The sequence below is a fragment of the Cryptomeria japonica genome, chromosome 1, assembly GCF_030272615.1.
Source record: "Cryptomeria japonica chromosome 1, Sugi_1.0, whole genome shotgun sequence".
In the NCBI taxonomy this organism is placed as follows: Eukaryota; Viridiplantae; Streptophyta; class Pinopsida; order Cupressales; family Cupressaceae; genus Cryptomeria; species Cryptomeria japonica.
The window spans coordinates 154175934-154198155 of NC_081405.1; the positions used below are offsets into that span (position 1 = coordinate 154175934).

Consider the following 22222-nt stretch of genomic DNA (forward strand, 5'->3'; position numbering starts at 1 on the left):
AAATTTAAAGTTCCGTGGTGATTGATCTGTCATTCTGTAGAGTTATCTTGGCATCTTTGCTGATTTTGAAGCCGCTTATTAGACTAATAGGTTTTTTTTTTCTGAATCACAGGATGGACCTCCACTCTTTTCCTTGACAGCATTTCTGAAGAATTAGACAGTGAGTGTACAGAGCTGGATATTGGACAGGCATTTGTTACTGGCATATGAAATACATGGCTGCACTATTTGTATTTATGAATGTTGATGGTTACACTCAACTGAAACTATTGTAGTATGCAAGGAATGTGAAGATTTTCCCTTTAAAGTGCTTTACCATGTTATAGTTTACTGTCATTTGGTCAATTTTTCCATGTAACATGCTATTGTCTGCATTGTGTATCTTTTAGATTTAACCAAACTATCGAAACAGTAGCATATCCCGTTGATGGGCTTTTGTGCCACATCAATAATCTCTCTATAGGTAGTTTATGAATATGCATATTCTCTCTTTTGTGGTTTTGTTGTGGGAATTATAATTATCACACTGGTTGAAACCCACGTGTTTGTGTCTAATTAAATCAGGTAAAAGCATCATTCACTTGTAAATTTGTAATGATCGGCTTTCTCAGGGATTTTATAAGAATTTTCATTTTGATTAGCCTGCATTGAAGCACAAAATCTGGCCAGTCCGTTGGGTTGAGTACAATGGTTGAGACAGAGTGTTTCCATGCAAACCATTCAGTTTCAAGTTGAATCCTAAGCAGCTGAGAGCCCATTGGTTATCACGAGTGAAAATCTAAACACCTCTTAAATTTTAAGAAAAATGGTCGGTATCAAATTACTTGATCCTTTGAATTCATGTGTAACTTCAATTTTGTTTGTTGATTTTGTTGCCAAGGGTTTGACTTTACATTCAAGAGATAGGCACGTGTATAACATATACACTATTAAAAGACTATGCTATAGATGTTCACGAGTACAGGAAAGGCAATAATTTTGAATTAAGGTTTGAGTTTGCTGGTTCAAATTTCAAATCTTTACGATTAAGAATGTTGGAATCTGGACATTTTATATGTTAGTTTACGATCATATTGCATGGTAGCTTACTTACAAACGATGGATGGCCCAAGTTCACGCTCGAGTATGATAAACATATTCGTAGTGACAAATAGAGATACTTTGGTGGAAACCTCTTTGACATGGCATTTCATCCTCTCATACTCAGAGGTTATTATATAAAATGGGGCTTTGGAGTTTTTAATTAGTTTATTCTGTGATGTAATAATTCTGTAGATAACCATTAGGAAATGATCAAGCATATTTTGCATACATTGAGGCCGACTGAAACTAATAAGACAACTTTTTGGTTCTCACTCTTAAAATTATTTTTTATTGACTTTGATAAGATGAATGTGATAAGTGTATTAATGCACAAAGCTAATATAGATGTGTGGGAATTGAAGTGAATTTCTTCCTTAATTTTAGAAAAGGCACAAATTTGGGCGGTTAAAAGCATAGATTCTTACCCTACTTTTGGGTGTATAATTGATTGATCAAATCAAGGGTCTTTAGATGCGATATGGGATGACTTAAAAATGATATGGAACCTGCTTTGTAATCCAAAAAGTGTTTTAAGTTACAATGAATAGTGATGCAAACAGCCATATTTGTTCCAAAATCAAAGTAATTGCTATGGGAAAATATTGTCTTATAGAAGTGACACAAGCTCCAATAGTAAAACTTAATCTAGCATGATCTAGATAATTATGGTGGTCTTGTGATGTTGATAACCCATTGGAAGTAATTTGGTGCATTATAGGAAAGTGATTGCATGCTTGACTATCACTAGGAGACAACATGGTGCCATGTTATAATGGTGTGGGAAAGGAATGAGTCGTTATGTTGCTATATGGGCTTGTAGATACCATACCATGTTGACATATTATGGCATCCCTAAAGAGGCAACATGTTAAGATATGATGTCATAGCAAGCCTCGTGTTTATTGAGGTGGCTTGATGTTGATATGATGTTCTACTTAATGTGGTTTCAAATTGAAGACATTATGCCATACATGTGGTGCTACACCATAAACCATGTTATATTATGAATATCTTATTAGATACTATGTTACCCTTGAAGCAATGTTATGTGGTGTTATTTTGGAGATGACACACTATACTTGATTTGGTACTTGATTTGGTATTGTGGTGCAAGTGGCATGCTATTCTTGATGTGGTGCAAGACACCATGCTATAGTCATTTGATGCTGCAATGGAGATATGATGCTATAGTCATGGGTTGTTGCAATGGAGACCAAGCTATAATTGATAAGGTAGTGTGGTAGAGATGTGAAGCTACACTAGATGTGATATGTCAATTGAGGTATTGTGTTATAGTTTATGTGGTGGAGTTGCATAAACACCTCTAAAACACCAAGATGTGCTAATATTGTTAAGATACCAAGGATATTATGAATGACCATTGAGGAAGATAGACCAAGATTATTGCTTAAAGTGTTATAGTTGGTATTATGATATGATGTCATAACAAGCCTTGTGTTTATTGAGGTGGCTTGATGATGATATGATGTTCTACTTAATGTGGTGTCAAATTGAAGACACTATGCCATACATGTGGTCTACACCATAAACCATGTTATATTATGAATATCTTATTAGATACTATGAAGCAATGTTATGTGGTGTTATTTTGGAGATGACACACTATACTTGATTTGGTATTGTGGTGCAAGTGGCATGCTATTCTTGATGTGGTGCAAGACACCATGCTATAGTCATTTGATGCTGCAATGGAGATATGATGCTATAGTCATGGGTTGCAATGGAGACCAAGCTATAATTGATAAGGTAGTGTGGTAGAGATGTGAAGCTACACTAGATGTGATATGTCAATTGAGGCATTGTGTTATGGTCTATGTGGTGGAGTTGCATAAACACCTCTAAAACACCAAGATGTGCTAATATTGTTAAGATACCAAGGATATTATGAACGGCCATTGAGGAAGATAGACCAAGATTATTGCTAGTGTGTTATAGTTGGTATGGTGTCATCGTGGAAATCCCCTAAACATAGACGTGGTATTGAAACACAAATACAAGAGACATTAGTTATTTTTTTAAAGGATGGCATACCACGTTGAATGATTAGATGTGGGGAGATCAAAACATGTCACAATGATAACCATGTCTATAGATCATTTGAATTGAACTAGTTTTTTATAATTGATTTTAAATATGATGATAAATTAGGTGGCCTCACCTCATATTAAAGAGAAATATATAATGCTAAAAGAAAAATGAAAACTTGTGTGACACAAGAAGAGTGAGAAGACCAACCGAAAACACCATAAGGCCCGTAGAGCATATACATATATCCAAAAAAGTAACTAGAAACATGTTGGGGAAAAAAAAAACTCTACCAAGTATCATGATGAAGAGAGCTACCAATGAAACCAATAATAAACATAAAGAGCCATAGAAAAATCAACCACCTAAAACAACATTGTCTTGAGCACTACTAACCTAAGAGCATGGTGCCCTCCAATGGGGTATAGAAGCATTGCCTTTCATAGAATGCCACCTCTCATCAACCCAATTTGCAACATCATCACCAACCACCACTACCTTCACTAATGAAGTCGACAATGCAGAGAACAAGCTTAGAATGTGTACACCGTTGATTAATTCTACTCACTCAATAGAACGAGACCAAGTATCATTGACAAAAGATAACAAAAAAATTGCTTGTGACCTCCAAAACTCAACCATGATGAGAGACTATTGAATGTTTGATCACATTATGCATAACTTGAAACGAATCCATCAATATCCCTACGTCTTTGGAGATATATTGAAATCATCCACTGAGATCTCCTTGGACACTTCCCTAAGATAAAATGGAGCCAACTTTGGCATTAGCTTTGGAATGCATTCATCCTTTGAATGATTAAAAGAACAAGATCCTCAATGCATATGTGAACTTAACCTCTTTGAGAATATTGTGAAAATCAACTTGAATAGTAGCTCATGACTTGAGATAGCCTATATCTTCCATTGCATTAGGACCCAATATAGCCTTATCAAGATGAAAGGTGTGGTTTGAAGAATAGTTAAAGATTTTCATTAGCCAAAAGTCAATTACAAGCCCATGCTTGAGCAAGTCCATTGAGAGTGAGATCGACACACAATGATAAGTAAGCCACATGACAACTAGCCATAACTTAAAATTTTAACTGTCGAACCCCTACCACCAATAGCAACAATATAATATTGCAACACCTCCAATAACACACTCTTCTAATGACAAGTGAACAAGCATAAGAGTAATGTAGACATGCATGAAATAAGGCTAGAGCAACAAGTACCAAATACCATCATTAATAAGAACACATCCCTCCACTATGAAATATGATTGAGCAAACCATGAGAAAATAAATAAAGGATCTGTATTATATACCATCGATAATTTTGATATCAATAAGATCGTCTCAATCAAGGATTTTAGAATTATTCGTCCCATTGTTGGCAAAAACATTGATTGCAAAGTTTATTAAGATACTGGAAAATTGCATCCTCTTGAGCTTCTAATCCTTATACCAGCCTCTTCAAGGTATGATTACATTTCCCAATTGGACTATATCTAAATTGATGTAGTACAAGAATGATAGAGATTTGTCAAACAACCCATCCAAACAACAAGTACAACACTCAACACCCTCATATACCAACTCACAAGCAAATTTAAAATAAATTTTATTGAAAATGTGCTCATAATTACAAAGCCTTTGTTGAACAACAAACTTGTGGACAAATACATTTTCATTACAAAATTTCTCTTATCAACACAAATCAATTTTTAATTCAAATCAGCTCATGACACCTGTAGTCTTTTTCCTGTAAATGGTTTTCCTAGAGAGTCTTATCATGGTGAGGAGACTTTTTGATAGTTAGCTCTTTTATAGGAATGAGATCTCCTTTATGAGTTCTTCTTGAGGAATTCATTAGTAGGGCCATCAGGAGGCTATTGTGATCTCTCTAGAACATCTTGCTAGATGAGAACACAACATTAGTTGCAAGGTGCTAAAAGGATTGTTGAGTAAGGGAATGGGTAGGGATAGTAGTTATTGTTGTTGTGGTAGCAATTATAGTAATCTCAATAGAACCACCATTTTTTAATTTTGTAGTCATAGTTTTGAACTTGAATTTTGTTTCTTTCTCATTAAAGGAACATGATCCTCCAAAGATTCTTGTTCCTCTTAATCAATATAAAGCCTTCAAGTAGAGATTCTAGAAAAATCCATATTTTTTCTTTATTAAGAATTTTAAGAGTTGTTTTTCTTTGGAGATTGCATTTTCCCCTTATCAACCCCTTGATAATATTATTTTGAATATTTTAGACTTCTAGTGACCACATGTTGAGTTCCACTTTTCACGAAAGTGTCTTTGACAATAACTTAATTTATCTTAGCTATGTTTTGAGCATAAATACTTTTTAATTATAATGTGTTCAACACCTTCCCATCATTTGAGGTACCTTTAGGTATCTTGCAGACATCAAAAGCTTTAATTTGATATGTAGTCAACCTAGAATAATCCTTCTTTTTGGCCTCATATTCATCCACACAATTAGCCCATAAATCTTGTAAGTTAGGTTGATGTTTATAGTGTTCCAATCAATCACTCAATTTTTGAATCTAGGAAGAAAGTGATCTCTATTCATAGGAAAATTTTGGTTAATATTTACCATTTCCTTTTCAAAATTCTTGCATTAAGATGAGATGCATGAGTCTACTTAGCAATATAAATAACTAGTTTTAGCAATATAAATAACTAGTTTTGTATTCAGGAGATCGCTTAATTGCATTCATAGTTTTATTAGGATTAGCTATTATTGAGATTTATAATCAAGAGATTTGTGAAATGAATATATTTGAAGAGGGTTATGCTTGCACATTTTTATCAGCTATATTAAGGTTTTCATATGATTGGTTAGTCTTGGCTTAGTGATCATGTATTAATCTAGAAGTGCTTGGGTGGCGTATGCAAAACAATGATGGTAAACATTAAAATCTTGTTTTTTCCTTTAATATTTTCTATGTTAATGAATTTCATTTTTAGAGGCCTTAGAAGTGGGATTTGGCTTGAGGACATATATCGTTTTTTTAGAATGGTTGTTGTAGGTTGTATTACAAGAAACTCAAACAAGATCTCTTGGAGATCTTTCCAATGATTTAAAAATGTCCAAATTTCATCCAACGGGTGAGGAGTTATGACCCTGCCAAGTTGGGGTACGAAATTCAATATGTTTTTTGTTGTTGGTATTTTTCAATTTTTTAGTTATTTTTTCCTATCCAATTGTTCATTCTGAATTCCAATGGATGTGGTGACTGGTGATATATTGTGCAAAAGTATAAAAATTGGATTTTTAAGATAATGAAGTTGTTTTGCAGTGGTATACAACTCTTTTATAAGTTATAAATAGTATTTTGTGTGATTCTTTCACAAACTGTAGGTTTCTCACTGGGTATTGTCCTCTTAAATATCTATTTGGATCAGTGGCATTAGAGCTTATTCACTCGTACATGTGATTATGCACAGGGTAAGAATATCTAAGGTTTGTATTGAAAAAAAGCATCCAATAGATTACCTTTCTTTAGTGAGGTGTACACAATTAAAAATGTTTGGAGAATGAGGTGATTCATTAGATGACCCTTTTAAGGTGTTGGTTGAAGAAGCATTGAGAAAACATCATGGGGAGATTATGAGTCATATCTCTTGATTGCTACAACAAAACTAAAATAGTCCACAAACAAACACAACCAACCTACCATTTGGTGGTCACACCCCATTAAGGTTCAAGTGAATTTTGATATCCCAACTTTTGAAGGAAAATTGATGCACATGTTTTTGATAAAAAAAGTAGCGTTAACAAGGGCACTGACCCAATACAAAGATACCTCAATCCCTCAACGATTAGCGTTAACTATTGCTAATTGTTTTTGAAACAACACAACATTAAGAAGGGCGCTGACCCATTACAAAGCCAAAGGCTATCAAAAAAGACCAAGCAGGGGTGCAAACCCCAAAAGGACAAAGTCGGACCGGCTAAACCAACCAGTTAAACCATCAACACCCAAACCAAATCAAGAGGGGGGAGAAAACCCCGACTCTTGAGAAAGGAGGGCTTGGGAAAGGTGGTTAGAATTTCCTATCCGCCTACGACAAACCACCGTCCAGGCAACACTATCAGTAGGAACTTTCGCAGATGCACATGTTGTTAATAAACAATTATTAATTTTTTTTTTGTGAATTATTTCTCGGATGCTGAGAAAATAACATTTTCTCTCCTCAAACTTGAGTGTCATGTGAATCAAGCATGGGAAATTAAGTTGTCATCCAAAGAAATACTTTGTGGTCAAGAATTTGATGCAAAACTCAATGAAAAACCCATATGGGGAGAATTTTTAGAACATATCAAAGAAGAGTACCTCCCTAAGGATACATATGAACAAAAATATATGCAATGGAAATCACTTCGTTAAAAGAAGGATCAATCTCTTTAGGACTACAACAATACATTCTATGCATCATCAATGAAACTTGGCATCCAAGCTTTAGAAAAACTATGAGTTTTGGAATATCATAGTGGGATTTATTGATATATTCAGAATGAGATGAGTTTTTTCAATATTGAGACATTAGCAACTACCTTCGAGTATCCAATGAAGATTGAAGAAAAATTTAAATAGAAAGGGGAAAAATGATTATTTTACAAACATTAGATTAAAGGGCGAAGGTAGTGGTAAGCTTACATGAAAGAAAATAACCAAGGAGTCTTTCTCAAATCCACTGACAACAAATAGGGGTGTCAAAAATGTAGAGCAAGATATAGGCATATGGTTTGAAATTTGTAAGAAAACATGACATAACACCAAGGATTGTTGAGCTTTGAAGAAACTAATGATCACATGAAGAGGTTGAACTTGAATTATTGCCCATAGATCCTTTTGAATAAAAGGATGGAAATCAGATCATTGAGGCATTATCCGTATGCAACAATTGCCACAACAAAATATTTCCCTTTGAAGATGAAGAATGCCTATTTCACTCACAAATGTGGGTCAGTGGAAAGGCTATATATTTCCTTGTCGAAAATGGTAGCTATAGGAATTTAATTTTTATTTAGGCAATCAAAATACGAAACTTGCAAAGAACACCACATCCATAGCCATACTCCATGGGATGGGTAAGCTAGGGGCGAGTTTTCTAGGTAAATAAATGGTCTTGTCCATCCTATTCAATCAAACCATTTAAACCTGAATTAATTTGTGATGTGACACCTTTAGATGTATGTGATGTTTTTATGGGGAAAACATACATGTACAACATCATGGTATCTATGAGTCCAGGCCACAAAATCATTATTAAGTTGGGTGGAAAATAATATCATATTATTGAGGTAAGTCTTACAAAATATGTAGCCTTAATTAATGCCAAACAATGTAGACATATGATTGCTTAATTTGGAGCACTTGTGCTACTAATGGCTCAACCCGAGGAGACAAGGTTAATTGTAGTCAATGCCCATGCCAAATTGACCACCACAATAAACCAAAAACAGTAGATGGGTCAAATATTCAAATGATATCAAAATGTATTTAGCTCACTAGTAGGGGTACCATTGCACTATCAAATCAAGCATTCATTTGATCTAGGTCTAGGGACACCATTACCAAATGGGCCACAGTATAGAAGGTTAGTTTTGGAGAATGATGAAATCAAGATTAAAATTCAAGAATTAATTTAGAAAGGATATATTCGGGTAAGTGATTAACCATGTGGAAGCCTAATTGTTCTTGCTAGGAAGATGGATGTAACATGATTACTCTACGTCAATTATCAAGCATTAAGCAAAATCAATCTAAAGAATAGGTATTCTATCCCTTTGATTGATGGTCTCTTATACCAACTTAGAGAGGCTAAGTTTTTGATTAAATGAAAAAACAGGTTTCGAAGGGACCCAAAATCCTTTACAATCAGACTTTGAAAGGATCTGGAACCCTCTACAAGAAAGTTGTCTAAACAAAATGAACATGAAGGCATTGACAACCTAGGGCAAAAGCCTGCAAAAAGAAAAACATGTAGCTAGCCACACAGCTGCAAAGAGGACAGCTTACAGCCAGCCTGCAACCAGGCCCCACACAAGTTATCAAGATTTACTTTTAGAGCTACTCTTGTGGGAGCGGAGAGTCATGTCAAAAGGAGGCTTAGAGCACTTTGCTTTCTTGCCCTTATCAGAAATTCAACCCTCTTCAACTTGTGCTACCATGTTATGCCAGTTCAACCAACTATTATTCCATGAATGAAAGCCAACAACCTCAGTCCCAGAGTAATCAATTGAATTTTGCCCTATTGGCATGGCCATATCAAAAAGACCACCATAATTAAGAGTCGGAGCATCAATGATAGAATTAACCTCCCGAGGCCCATTCAATCTCACATTAGGACAACCTAGGGCAAAAGCCTGCAAAAAGAAAAAACATGTAGTCAGCCACACAACTGCAAAGAGGACAGCTTACAGCCAGCCTGCAACAACGTCCACATAAGCTATCAAGATTTACTTTTAGAGCTACTCTTGTGGGAGCAGAGAGTCATGTCAAAAGGAGGCTTAGAGCACTTTGCTTTCTTGTCCTTAACAGAAATCCAACCCTCTTCAACTTGTGCTGCCATGTTATGTTAGTCCAACCGACCATTATTCCATGAATGAAAGCCAACAACCTCAGTCCCAGAGTAATCAATTGAATTCTGCCCTGTCGGCATGGCCATATTAGAAATGCCACCATAATTAAGAGTCAGAGCGTCAATGCTAGAATTAACCTCCCGAGGCCAATTCAATCTCACATTAGGGGTTTCAGCAAGAGACTCAAGCATAGTTACAACCGCAGAGGAGGCCCTAGTTACAACACAACTTAGAGAGGCTAATTTCTTCACCAAAGTTGACTTGAATTTTGGGTACCACCAAGTATAGTCAATCCATTGAATGTGTGGAAGACTACTTTTAAATCTAAAGAAGGGTTGTTTAAATGGTCAGTCATGCCTTTTGTCTTGACCAATGCCCTTGCTAATTTCACGAGGATAATAATGAATTATAGAGGCCCTTCATTGATTTTTTGTAGTTGTCTATTTGGATGACATACTCATTTTTAGCGAAACATGGAATGGGAATTTGTAGCATTTTGAACAACTGCCATCAGCCCCACAAAAAAAACTCTATGCTAACATAGAAAAGTGTTCTTTTGGTATGAAAAATATTCAATACTTGGGATTCATTATAGATAGTGAGGGTGCTCATGTTGACCAGTGAGGGTGTTCATTTTGATCTTGATAAGATACACATCATTAAAGATTAGCCATCTCCCAAAAATCTCACAGAGCTATGCAAGTTTTTGGGATTAGCAAATTTTTATCATAGTTTAATACTTGAATTTTTACACTTGGCATAACTTTTAAATTAATCATTCATGGAAGGAGCAAAAGAAAAATTTAGTTAGGCAGGAGCACAAGAATGAGCATGTGGAATTAAAAAGAAGGTTTTACTCAACACGAATATTAACCCCTCCATATTTGTAACGACCTTTTGAAATAGAGATCGATGCATATGAATATACACTTGGGACAATACTCATGCAACATAGGCATCTAATTGCCTACCATAGTGGGACCTTTTATGATATTATATACATATACCCTACAAATGACAAGGAATCATATGCCATTGTTCAAGCTTGCAAATAGTGGAAGCTCTATATCCTAGAGAAATAGACTATTATACACATAGACCACAAGCCCCTTCAATTATTGTGGACATAAGGGAGGTTGCAGAATAATAAGCATTAAAGATGGTCTACCTAACTACACAAATTTCATCTTAACGTCCACTAGAACAAGGGAAGTAGGGAAAAAGTGTCAAACTACTAGAACAAGCCTCCAATTGAACCTTACTAGTGGTGTTAGATTCTTTTGGTCATCAAACATCAACTTGGACCTAGCTCTATGACAATGACCCTAACTTTGTTGACACCTACAATTGGCTAACGAAAGGAACATCAAAAGGTGATATGAGATTGGAAAACACACTACAATCATGTTGCATACTATTTTGGAGTAGGTAAGACTATTGTTGTACTTGAGAGGTATTTTTATTTGTTAAAAATGTATCATGATGTCACTTAATATGTTCAAGATTGTGCAACATGTGCCATTGCAAAGCTTGCAAATAAAAAAATAAGCTTGTGTGTATCTCTTCCTATCTTTGATAAACCTTGACACTTAAATGTCAATGGATTTTATGTCTGGCCTCCCCATTACTGAATGTGTACATTATTGTGTGTATGTTGTATTAGATAGATTTTAAAAAATTGGCTATCATAGTACTTTGTTTTGTTTGATAGACAGATTTTCAAAATTGCTAAACTATTCTTTGTGAATGTTTTGGGCCTATTTTGATTTTCCACACAAGATTATCTTAGACAGGGATAGTAGATTCATTAGCAACTTCTGGTCGTCATTATGGGTGAAGATGGATACTAAGTTGACAAAGTCTAATACATTCCACCCTTAGATAGATGGGAAATTTGAGATGATGAATCGAATGATCATTCACATTCTATGCATGATTCTAAGAATCCTCTCATAGGATGAGATTGTACTGTATGTCTCACATAGCTAAAACTATGCACTCCATATTTCGACAAGGAAAAATCCATTCATGTTTTGTCTTCGGTGTCAACTTTGGCTTCCATGGATATAGCATATAGCATCACTAATAATCCAACCTGATTTATCACCAACTGATGAGGAGGTAAAACTTTTTATTGACAATATTATACATATCCAACAAGAAGTTTTTGAGATCTTACAACACACCGATCAAAATTATAAGTAAAGACACGATCAACATAAACCCCCTCGTCCATTCTAGGTTGGATATAAGGTGCGACTTCATCTACAGAAAGAGCGAGCAACTTCAAGGACCAACCATGAAGCTTCATTCTCTTCAGTATGGCCCATACAGCAACATAAAGAGGATAAATGAAAATTCCTTTTTGCTAAATCTACAACCATTCTAGGATTGCATGTAGTTTTTAATGTTGAGTTGTTGTGTCCTTATTTCCCTTCCTTACGGGAACTCGAAACGTAACTAAACATATTCACAACACAAAGTTGAATTTGGAAACTACTGTTCCACTAACAAGGTCGCACATGTTATTCTCAAGAGTCGATAAGCAATATATTCCTCAATACAACATGGTCCACGTTGGTCAATTGTCTCACTAGGGAAAGTGCTTTACTAGGGAACAAATTTAAGCATAATTTCTTCATCTGGTGTAGAGCAGTGGTACATTGGGGCCCATTTCCTTTCAAGGGGTGGCAAATGATTTCGTATCAATCCAGAAGAACTTAGGTGTTGTAGGTAAAGCCAACCAAAAAAAAATAAAAAATTTATTATTTTGATATTTCTATGTTTTAGTAAATCATATTTTTATTCAGTCATTCAAAGAAGAATTTGGCACAAGGATTTCCATAAGTTTCTTTCAATGGTTGACATAAGTTGCATTTCATGAAGATCAAACTAAGTCTCTTGGATATCTTTTCAACGGTATAAAGAAGTCCAAAGTTCTTGGAACGGGTTAGGATTTATGACCCCATCAAGTTGGGGTACTAGATTCAATATGATATTTTTTATTTTTTTAGTTATTTGTCCCCATTCAACTATCCATTTCAAATTCTAAGAGATGGGTGGCTACTGATATTCTGTGCAAATGTATAAACATTGTATTTTAAAGATAATGGACTAGTTTTGTAGTGGCATACATCGCTTTTATGAGTTTGTTGAATTGTATTTTGTGTAATTATTTTATAATACTGCAAGTTTCTTGCTAGGTATTGTCCTTCAAACTCTCAATTTGGAATTTTTGGGGCCAATTCAATAGGTTGGATTTGGTTGTTCGTATTTTTGGTTGTCCATTTTGTTTGATTCAATACTTGTTACCGTATACCCCTAGGATCATCCTCCCAAGTCTAAGCCAAGCTTGAAGAGCAAGAGATAAAACCCATTCTCGTAGATTTGAACTTCAACCCTCCAAAATTTATTGATAAGTTGATTCACTCGCATGACGATAACCTTGGCCTTGTAAGTGAGATTTTGTTCTAGAAATTTAAGCAATAGTTTTGTGATCCAACATGAACAAGAAGGTTTTAAATAAATGTATGAGGAAATATGTTAAGAAAAGAGAATAGAAACTAGAATGAATTCTCAAGTTATGAAGATAATCTTGTAATCAAAGGTAGAAGGTGAAATGGACATGAAAAACACAACCAAGAAGTCATAATCAAAAGAATAATTTTTTTAGGTCTCATAGTGTAAATGGTATAATAAGGGGGATTGTAACATAGATGTTGTAAGAAAATTTTCCAAATAGAAGTGATGAAAAGAAAAATGAAGAAGTGATATGAACAATGCATATTCAAATTCACTTGCGTCAATCAACATACTAAAGGTGTTTTTACATCATCCACAAACAAGCTAGGAACATGGTCATGAAAACGTAAAGCCAAAAAAAGAAACTAAAAAAGAACAAAATGTGGCAAGTAATAAAAACAATGAATAATGATATCTAATAAATTAATTTATTTCTCATATTAGATGGTTTCTCTTTTATGCCATGCGTAACAGTAATCTATGATGTGTTTTTGATGTAGGTTGAGAAGATGTATAAGCCATGGGGAGAACATGAGAATAGTGACCTAAAGATAAATCATGAGAGAAAATACCTATGTCCATACTATATTCATGTAAATTAGGCCTATAAAAATATACAATGAAATCATTAGCCAAACTAGGAAAAGAAGTGTAGAGACAACAAGATGATTCAAACCATTCTAATTATCTATCACTTTTGTAAAATATGAAATTACTAATCAATACAATGTCACCATCTTTTTGTATATAAAATTAGAATGACTTTACACGTAAAGCTACATCACTAGACCCATCATAACCATCATGTAATAACGTCTCTCTACGACTCATAATATCATGATATAATGCAGGGAAAGATAATAAAACATGAATAGTGTCTACATGAGATGCTAATGAATTATCATCAAGGCACAAGCTACCATCATGTCAAGGATAAGTACTAATAGTATAGATCCATGCCACTTGCATTATGTTTAAAGTTTAAAAGTGTAGTCTAATGGAGGCCAATGGTGAAACTTGAAAGTGTGCCAAAGGATGGTTGCATAAAGACACATTTCTAACTAGGATAACTAAAGCTAAAGTCATTGATAGATAAAGACAAGATAGTGCAACACTTACAATCGACTTGTGACTCTTATAAAAGGACATACCAATGAAGTAGCATAAAAAGAGATACATCCTTATACTTAACCATAAACATAAATGTACATAAAAGACATAACATAGAGAAAGAGAGATAATACACGTGAGAAACATAACAGTTGTAGAAGGAGACAAAATAAATAAATCTATGAGAGATGCATATGTATTGAGAGATTGATGATTATGTACCACACATTAATATAGTTGAGATATGATATGTATATATAATGAATGTGAAGGGCACAAAATATACTAAGGGGGTGGGGTGAATCAACATATAAATTTCAACTTGATTGAATATTAATTATCATTAATTATAACTTCTCCAATTATCACATCCGAATTTATCATTAAAAACATTTACTAGCAGCTTATCAAATAAAGAACATAAGCACACATTCACACATGAACACCAAATTTACATGGAAACCCAGAAGAGAAAAACCATTTTGAGAATAACTACTTGGATCTACTACCTTAATCTAGCTTCACAAAGTAGGAATATAATAAGGAATTTACAATGTGAAGTAGGAACAAACCTACTAGAGACACTAATCCCCAATAACATTTCCAAGCACCAACCCACAAGAGACACCAATCCCCTATTCCAAAATCTGAGCACCAGCTCAACATGTGAAACATCGATCCCACCAAAACACAATAGATATGAATTATGAACCTTCAAGGTTGAAAACACAATTTGCTTTTGATATGAACACACTTCAAATCCTCCTTACATAGTGCATGGGATCTTCTATTGAAACTGCACAATGATTGGGATGCAACTCATGTAACATCACCCACATACTCACACATTACTCACAACTTATGGATATTAGATTAACAGAAACTCTAGGAAAGAACCTAGATCAACTATATATGAGTTATGATGGTTATTACATTCATATGTTGGCCTAGAATAATATTATTGCGTCTTCAAGTTGGACACAAACATAAACCCAAACCAAATGTGTAATAGGCTAGGTCTAAAAGCCCACATGTTACTCCATAAGAGGGGACACACTATGCGTTACACAACATAGACTTATCGAGTCCCAAAAGTCATCTACACACTATCTTTGATGAACACACGTTACAAACCTTTGGCACATCAAATCGAAACATCAACCTAGTCGACCAACATAGCATAATGACCACTCTGTCATTACTAACTTTTTGTCTATTGAAACTTTGGAATATGAAACTGTACACATATCTTAAGTCTCCTGTCAATCCGTAGGTCATAACTCTCATTTGCGACAAAATGCAAAACAAAATAAGTTACCTGTGTAAACACACTGTCTAAGGAACAAACCTCAATAACATATTGCATGCACATCTAGATCACTTTCAACTACTAGAATAGATACAAGATGATATTGCAATCATACTATGTTGGTGGTACAATTGATCTCATCAACATAATTAGTCACTATATTTCTAGATTGTTTTTGATTAAAAACAATCTAGAAATATAGTGACTAATTATGTTATTGATTAAAAACATAATTAGTCACTATATTTCTAGATTTTTATTGTCCTTCCACAACTCAAATGCTTGAACATATACATGATAATAATTATGATAGTTGTGACTATACATTTACATATTGATTCAAATCCATAGTGATCTCCTTTGACACCAACTTGAACTCCCTTAACAAACCTTTGACATCGATGACAACATATGTTCAACAAAAGGTACAAACATTTTATCTTATGTATTCTCTTTAATCCACTACACCTATCTATAATCCATCACATATGTTCTAATCCCCCTTATTAGCTATCAGACTAGGGTACATATACAACATTAATCAAGGATAGGGATTATAACTATGAATTTTGCTCTCACTAGTCAACAAGTATCCATAGATTTAGTATGAGACACAAAGCAATAATCATCACTATACTCATTATCATGTATAAAAGTGTTAGAGTTGATGATTGAACCCCACAGATCCCAACAATCACCTACAACAAAAATACCTATCACAAATAGAGATAAAGCAAGATAAACTTTCTCTACGACTTTAGAATTGTATTGATGCATAAACCTGAATGAATGATCACAATAAAATATCAATCCTTATAGAAATGAGATAGAAACCCTAGATCCAAAATCTTAGCCGAGGATTAAATTAGAGTTTGACAAGTGTCCTCATCCTATGTAATGATATGACATGACCTATATTTAGCTCAATCTAATAAAATAAAACACTCTTAAGTTTATCTTAAGTGAATAAAGTAAAGGTGATCTTTAGATAATTAATTAATAATTAATAAGTATTTAACCTATTAATCTAACATTCTCCTTAAGATTAACTTAAGGAGAAGTTTAATAAGGAAAAAATGAACTGGAGCGGGAGCGGGAGTGCGGGAGCTAGGGTTTCGGCTGTTGCTGAGGAAGGGGAGAAATCAGACGACGATGAGGATGATTGCTTGGGAGCCTTGGCTATGGGTATCGCTGCCTGGCTTGACCTGGATGATTTGTGATGCCCCCTTCGCTTCCTCTTTTTGGTGGATCGGCTTCTGGGGTCTCTCGCTGAGGCGACTGTTTGGGTTGCTGCTACTGCGAGGTTAGTGGTTCAGAGCCAATGGGGATTTCTTCTGGCGGCTCTCTCTTCCTCTCCTATCTGCTGGGTCGGTCTTGTTAGGCCGTTTTGCTCTACTTTGGCTTGTGTCCCTTCTTTGCTCCCTTTCCCCTGTTGGGTCGGAGGATTTTGTGCTTGTAGTGCTTCTTTTTTTCGTTTTCCTCCTCTCGGGTTGGGATTTGTGGAGCTCTTTTGATGCCCTTTGGGTGGAAATGCTTAGGTTTTGGGAAGTTTCTCGGCACCCTTCTTCTCTCTATGTGCATGTTAAGAAGGTTTTATCTCCTATAGAGGTGGAGATATCTTTCGCGGAAGGAATTGGATGCTCTTTTTCTGAAGCGGCTTTGCTGGGAAGAGGTTGTTCTGGCTTTGGGCTGCAGTTGGTGTGGTCTGTCCTTCTGAAGAAATTTTGTTCTCTCCCTATTGATGTGGGGGGTGTTTCTTTGCTGTTGGAGTTTGGTTACACTTTTGGTGGTCCTGTTTCTTCTATGCGGGCCCTTGGTGCTTCCACTATTGGTTTCCTTTTGAGGGGTTTTTCTCTTACTACTCAGTCCCTTGGATCTCTTCTTGAGGCGTTGTGCCCTCCTATGGAAGTGGAGTGGCTGCTTGGTGTTTGGTTGGTTAAGGGGATTTTTGGTGCTTTCTCTCCTAGTTTGGAGGACCTTTCTCTTGAGGTTGGTGATTATTTGGTTGCTGGATCTTTTCTCTCAAGCTCTTTTTTGTCTTCTCCTATTGAGGTGGAGAGTGCGGCGGTGCTTGTTTGGATGGATGCTTTCCTGATCGGGCCTCTGTTTCAACTCAAGTTGGTTGAGGGTACCACTTCAAAACCCTTTGAAGTGGTTCTGGGAGCCATTTCAAAAGCTAGTTTTAAGGTTAGGGAAGCCTTTCAAAATCCCTTTATCTCTAGGCATCTTGTTTTATTTGCCTTGTGTTTTCTTATCTGGCAGGTTGCTGATAGTTTTCAAGGGCCCAGTCCAGATTGTGGTTGTTTTTGGTTATGGGCTAGTTTTGATTTTTGGTGTCTGAAGTCTCTGTCTCCGATCAAGGGAGCCGGAAACATCCCTGTTGTTTGGCTGAGGGTGCATGCTAGCCCTCATCATAGTTTGAATCTTTAGCCTAGTTGGTGTAGCCAACTTGTTTTATATTGATTATATCTTAAGTGTTTGGTTGGTTCTTCCTGCTGGTGTTTGCTGGCTTTTGTCGGCTCAGCTTTGTTTGGGCTGCTGGTTTTCTTGGTTAATTTTCTTTGGCAGAGTTGTTCTTTGGGTTCCAGATCCTAGTAAAATCCGAGGGTTTCAGGCCCCTCCAAAACCTGTTGTAAGGGGTTTCGGGTCCCCTCAAAACCTGTTTTTCCCATAATCAAAAACTTAAGGAGAAGTTAAAACCCAAATGATGAATGCAAATATGAATGTGAGAATGAGGGGGTATCAAATACAAGGCTTGATGAGGTACCCATGTATAAATCAATGCAATCTCTCATAACTAGAGAAAAGGAGAAAACCTCATGGAAGAAGAATCCTCTCAAAAAGAGAGATTAAAGAAATAAAATGTGCACATGTGACATAAATTAGGAATCAATATGTCCCCTTGATTACTACTTCGATCACGTAAGTACAATCAAGATCCCCTCCATAGGAGAGAAAATAAGAGATGGTGAATCTCCCCCATAAGGAAGAAGCTCCAATATTGATAATTAATGCTAAAAGACAAATGATATGATGATCCAAGATTGGAAAACAATATTCCTCCTCCAAGGAAGAAAAAAATCCATTGGCCAAGACAAAAGAAATTCCATGAAAAGAGATGGGAGGAAAGGTCTCATGATGTGTGCCATGAAAAACTTATCAACGATCCACATGTGTGAATCAAAAGATGCTAAATCAAATGAAGAAACCCCAAACGACTAAGAAAATACTTGTAGAACAACCTCCAAAAGTAATGATGAAGAGATGATAGGTGGGTTGTAGCTGCCATCAAAGAGGAAGTGAATATGTTAAAGCATGTCCCTAATGCCAACAATGTGTGACTCAACAAATAACTTTGCAATATTTAGCAAGAAGTCATCCCACATAGGAAAAGTTGAAAGGGAACAATCATCCTACTAAATTTGAAATATCTTTGAAGATGTAGGAGGTGGAAGCTTAACACAAGTCATAGAAACCAAGGTGGATGATGGAAGCACATATAGGTTTAAGTGACCGAAATTTTCCTTAGATATTTGATTCAGTCTAGATGTATTAGAGTGTAGACTAGCCAACGGAGCTGCAAGCTCATTGGGAGAAAAATTAGAGAATGCATACAATCGAGAAACATGATCAACAGTTCCAACTACAACAATCTCTTTACTCTATAGGTCTCTAATAAGAATTGAATTGGGTGTGATCTCTACTATCTTATTTGCCCCATAATGTGTAATCTGGTAGATGCAAAGGAGATGTGAAGATAATGAAGGAACACAAAGTATATTCATGAAATGGTCCATCATCAACATCTATAGATCCTTTCCAAACAACACTCATGTAAGTGTTATTCCGCATAAGAATACGTGGTAAAGTGCAAGGCTCCTATGAAGAGAAAATGCCCAAAGATGAAGCCATATTTTAGAGGCTAAGTCATCTACTAGATTAGAGATGGGTAGAACCAAAGAGAGCATGGCCTTTCATCTTGTCTTCTTCACACACTATAGTAGTTGATGTAGATTGTGTATATCCCAAAGTGGAAGATGAGGATGAACTTGATGAAGACAACTAAATATTAATCTTTTGTAGAAGGTTCTTCAACTCATCAATTTTCTTTGCATAACATTGATGTTGATCATGTCCCAATCTTTTGCAATATGCATACTTGATGAATCCCTCTTAGGAGAGGAAGAAGAAATTTAACGTTCTTGACAGTGTGATTCTTTGGATTGCTCACGCGGGTCCTTGTATTTTTATTTCTTTCGTTTTCCATTGGAAGCTTACCGATCTCTAGTGTTCTTTGATGCAATCAGAGCTTGTGATTTGGAAGACTACAATCTACACATTTATACCAATTTTACCTGCTCCCTAGTGAGAGATGAAGGAAAAACATCAAGTGGAGGCATAGTGAATCTAGTACCAAGTGCATCTCTAGTGGCATAAAAGGTAGACACAAACATTGAATAATTAGGACCAAGCTTGGAAAGTGTATAGAGATCCAAATGAAAGTCCTCTTTTTGAATACCACATTGTTGAAATTGCAATACGAGAGACTTAATTTTGGTGAAGATGTCCTAGATACTATAAATATATGTAGGGTTCAATCCAAGAAACTCATTCTTTAACTCAAATCCTCTCATGTTATCTTGCTTCCCAAATAAGGACCCCAATTGAGTCCAAATCTAATTGGGCGTGGTGTAAGATTCAACATGAAATATAAGATTAGGAGACATAGACATGCATAATGTCCCAAAATCCCGATCACACTTTTTAAATCACTTTCTCTTTTCTCTTCTTTGCAGCTCTTGTAGGCTATATATTTGTACCCATGGTCACTTTGTACAACCCTTGTTTGTTCAAATGTTGAATGGAGTGAGAAGGGTTATGTGGTTTGGATCCATGATGATTTGATAAAAATATGTATAGAAATAAGTGATATAGTAGTATAGACCCTCACAATACAATAAAATTTGATTTATAAAATTGATTTGATTTATATGTTTTACAAGAAAAGAACCAAAAAGGAAAAACTTGAGACATGATATTTTTTGTTGTTGAAAAGATAGGTCCGAGATCTATGTAGAATATAGAATTAGATTTCTGGTGCTGCAAGAATTTAAAAAATTCAATAACCAAGTCAAAAGTTGTAAGCCTTTGAGTGAAAACAAGTAAATTTGACTTTAGAAGCTTGTAGAATTTTTTTTATAATGCAAAAATCATCTAGACTAATGCATTAGGCTTGAAACTGGTTTTGCAATGATATATGAAGTGTGAAAAATGGAATCATATGCCCAAGTCATACTCGATTTCATAATACTTGCCCAATTTGGCTTGCAAGGGCAATTTCAGGCCTAAAGTTTTTGGCCCCTGGTTGCTTGAGTGACCACCACTAGGTGTAAGGGGTTTGGACCAAGGCTCTTCGTACTTGATATTGTTATGCTGAATTTGAACCTATTTGTAAACCCTAACAAGATCCAACCACTAAACCCTTGATCTACAAACTAATTTAACAAAACTAAATAGAGAACTATCATGCAATGTAAAATAAACCATAAAACAAACAAATACTATACCTTTACATCCACAATAGACTTGTCTCCATTGTTCTCCTATCCTCCATGATCTTGTGTTTGATAACAATTGCTTTAAGATCTGTATGCACTTACACAAGAGATCAAGGAAGAATCGTTGTGGTTGTGATGTTATATGCTTGTGATAATGTATGCTAGAATGTATTTATGGAAAATGAGGGGAGGAAGCCTCTTTTATAGATATAATCCTAAAAATGGAAGGTTTAAATTAAGATGTTAAATTATGAATGTCCAAGATCTCATAGATGAAAGAGACTCAATAGGACTTGATGGTAGGTAAAGATGAAGGGAGGAGATTAAGAGGTGAAAGGTAAAGGACAAGAGTGAATAAGATTAAGAGGTTAAATTTGAAATGGAGGGATGAGATTAAGTGAGGTTGACTTTGGAGAAAACACAAAGTGAATGAAGAGACGATTGACACTTGTCATATGCCTACGAATTTAGATTATGATCCATGTGAACAAGTAAGAGGGCTAGGATTAAAAGAGGAAAAATGTAAGTGAATTAATTAAATAAATAAAAGAATTTATGTAAATAATAGAGGAAAGGGTTAGATAAATAAAATAAATAAAATATTTATTTAATTTAGGAAAGAAGGTGAGATTAAATAAATAATAAATATTTATCTAAATTAGAAAGAAAATGATTAGTGAATTAGTTAAATAAATAGAAACATTTATTTAATTAATAAAGGAAGAGGCTAATGAATTAATTAATTAAATAAAAATATTTATTTAATTAATAGTAGAATGATGGGAAAAAATAAAATTAGTAAGATATTTATTTAATTAAAGGATAATTTTAGGTGTCTACAAATTTAAGCAAGGGTTGGTGCTTAGGGTCTTGACAACGGGAAATAGCCCATAGTTGCTAATAGGAACGTGGTTGTTTAGGGTCAACATAGTGAAATGGTATCGTGGTTGGACATGGCGCTTGTGATAGGATCCATTTAAT

The 22222-nt window shown here is 35.1% G+C and overlaps 1 protein-coding gene across 5 annotated transcripts in view; it reads left to right on the top strand.

The window, feature by feature from the left end:
- LOC131079730 (uncharacterized) overlaps positions 1-493 on the top strand; it is a 72989-nt gene extending 72496 nt beyond the window's left edge. For all 5 annotated transcript variants that reach the window (XM_058017763.2, XM_058017766.2, XM_058017764.2 and 2 more), the window contains one exon: positions 113-493. In XM_058017763.2, coding sequence (XP_057873746.2) covers positions 113-210 — 98 coding nt within the window. In that variant the 3' untranslated portion in view covers positions 211-493. The remainder of the gene's footprint in view (positions 1-112) is intronic.
- Positions 494-22222: the final 21729 nt, after the last annotated feature.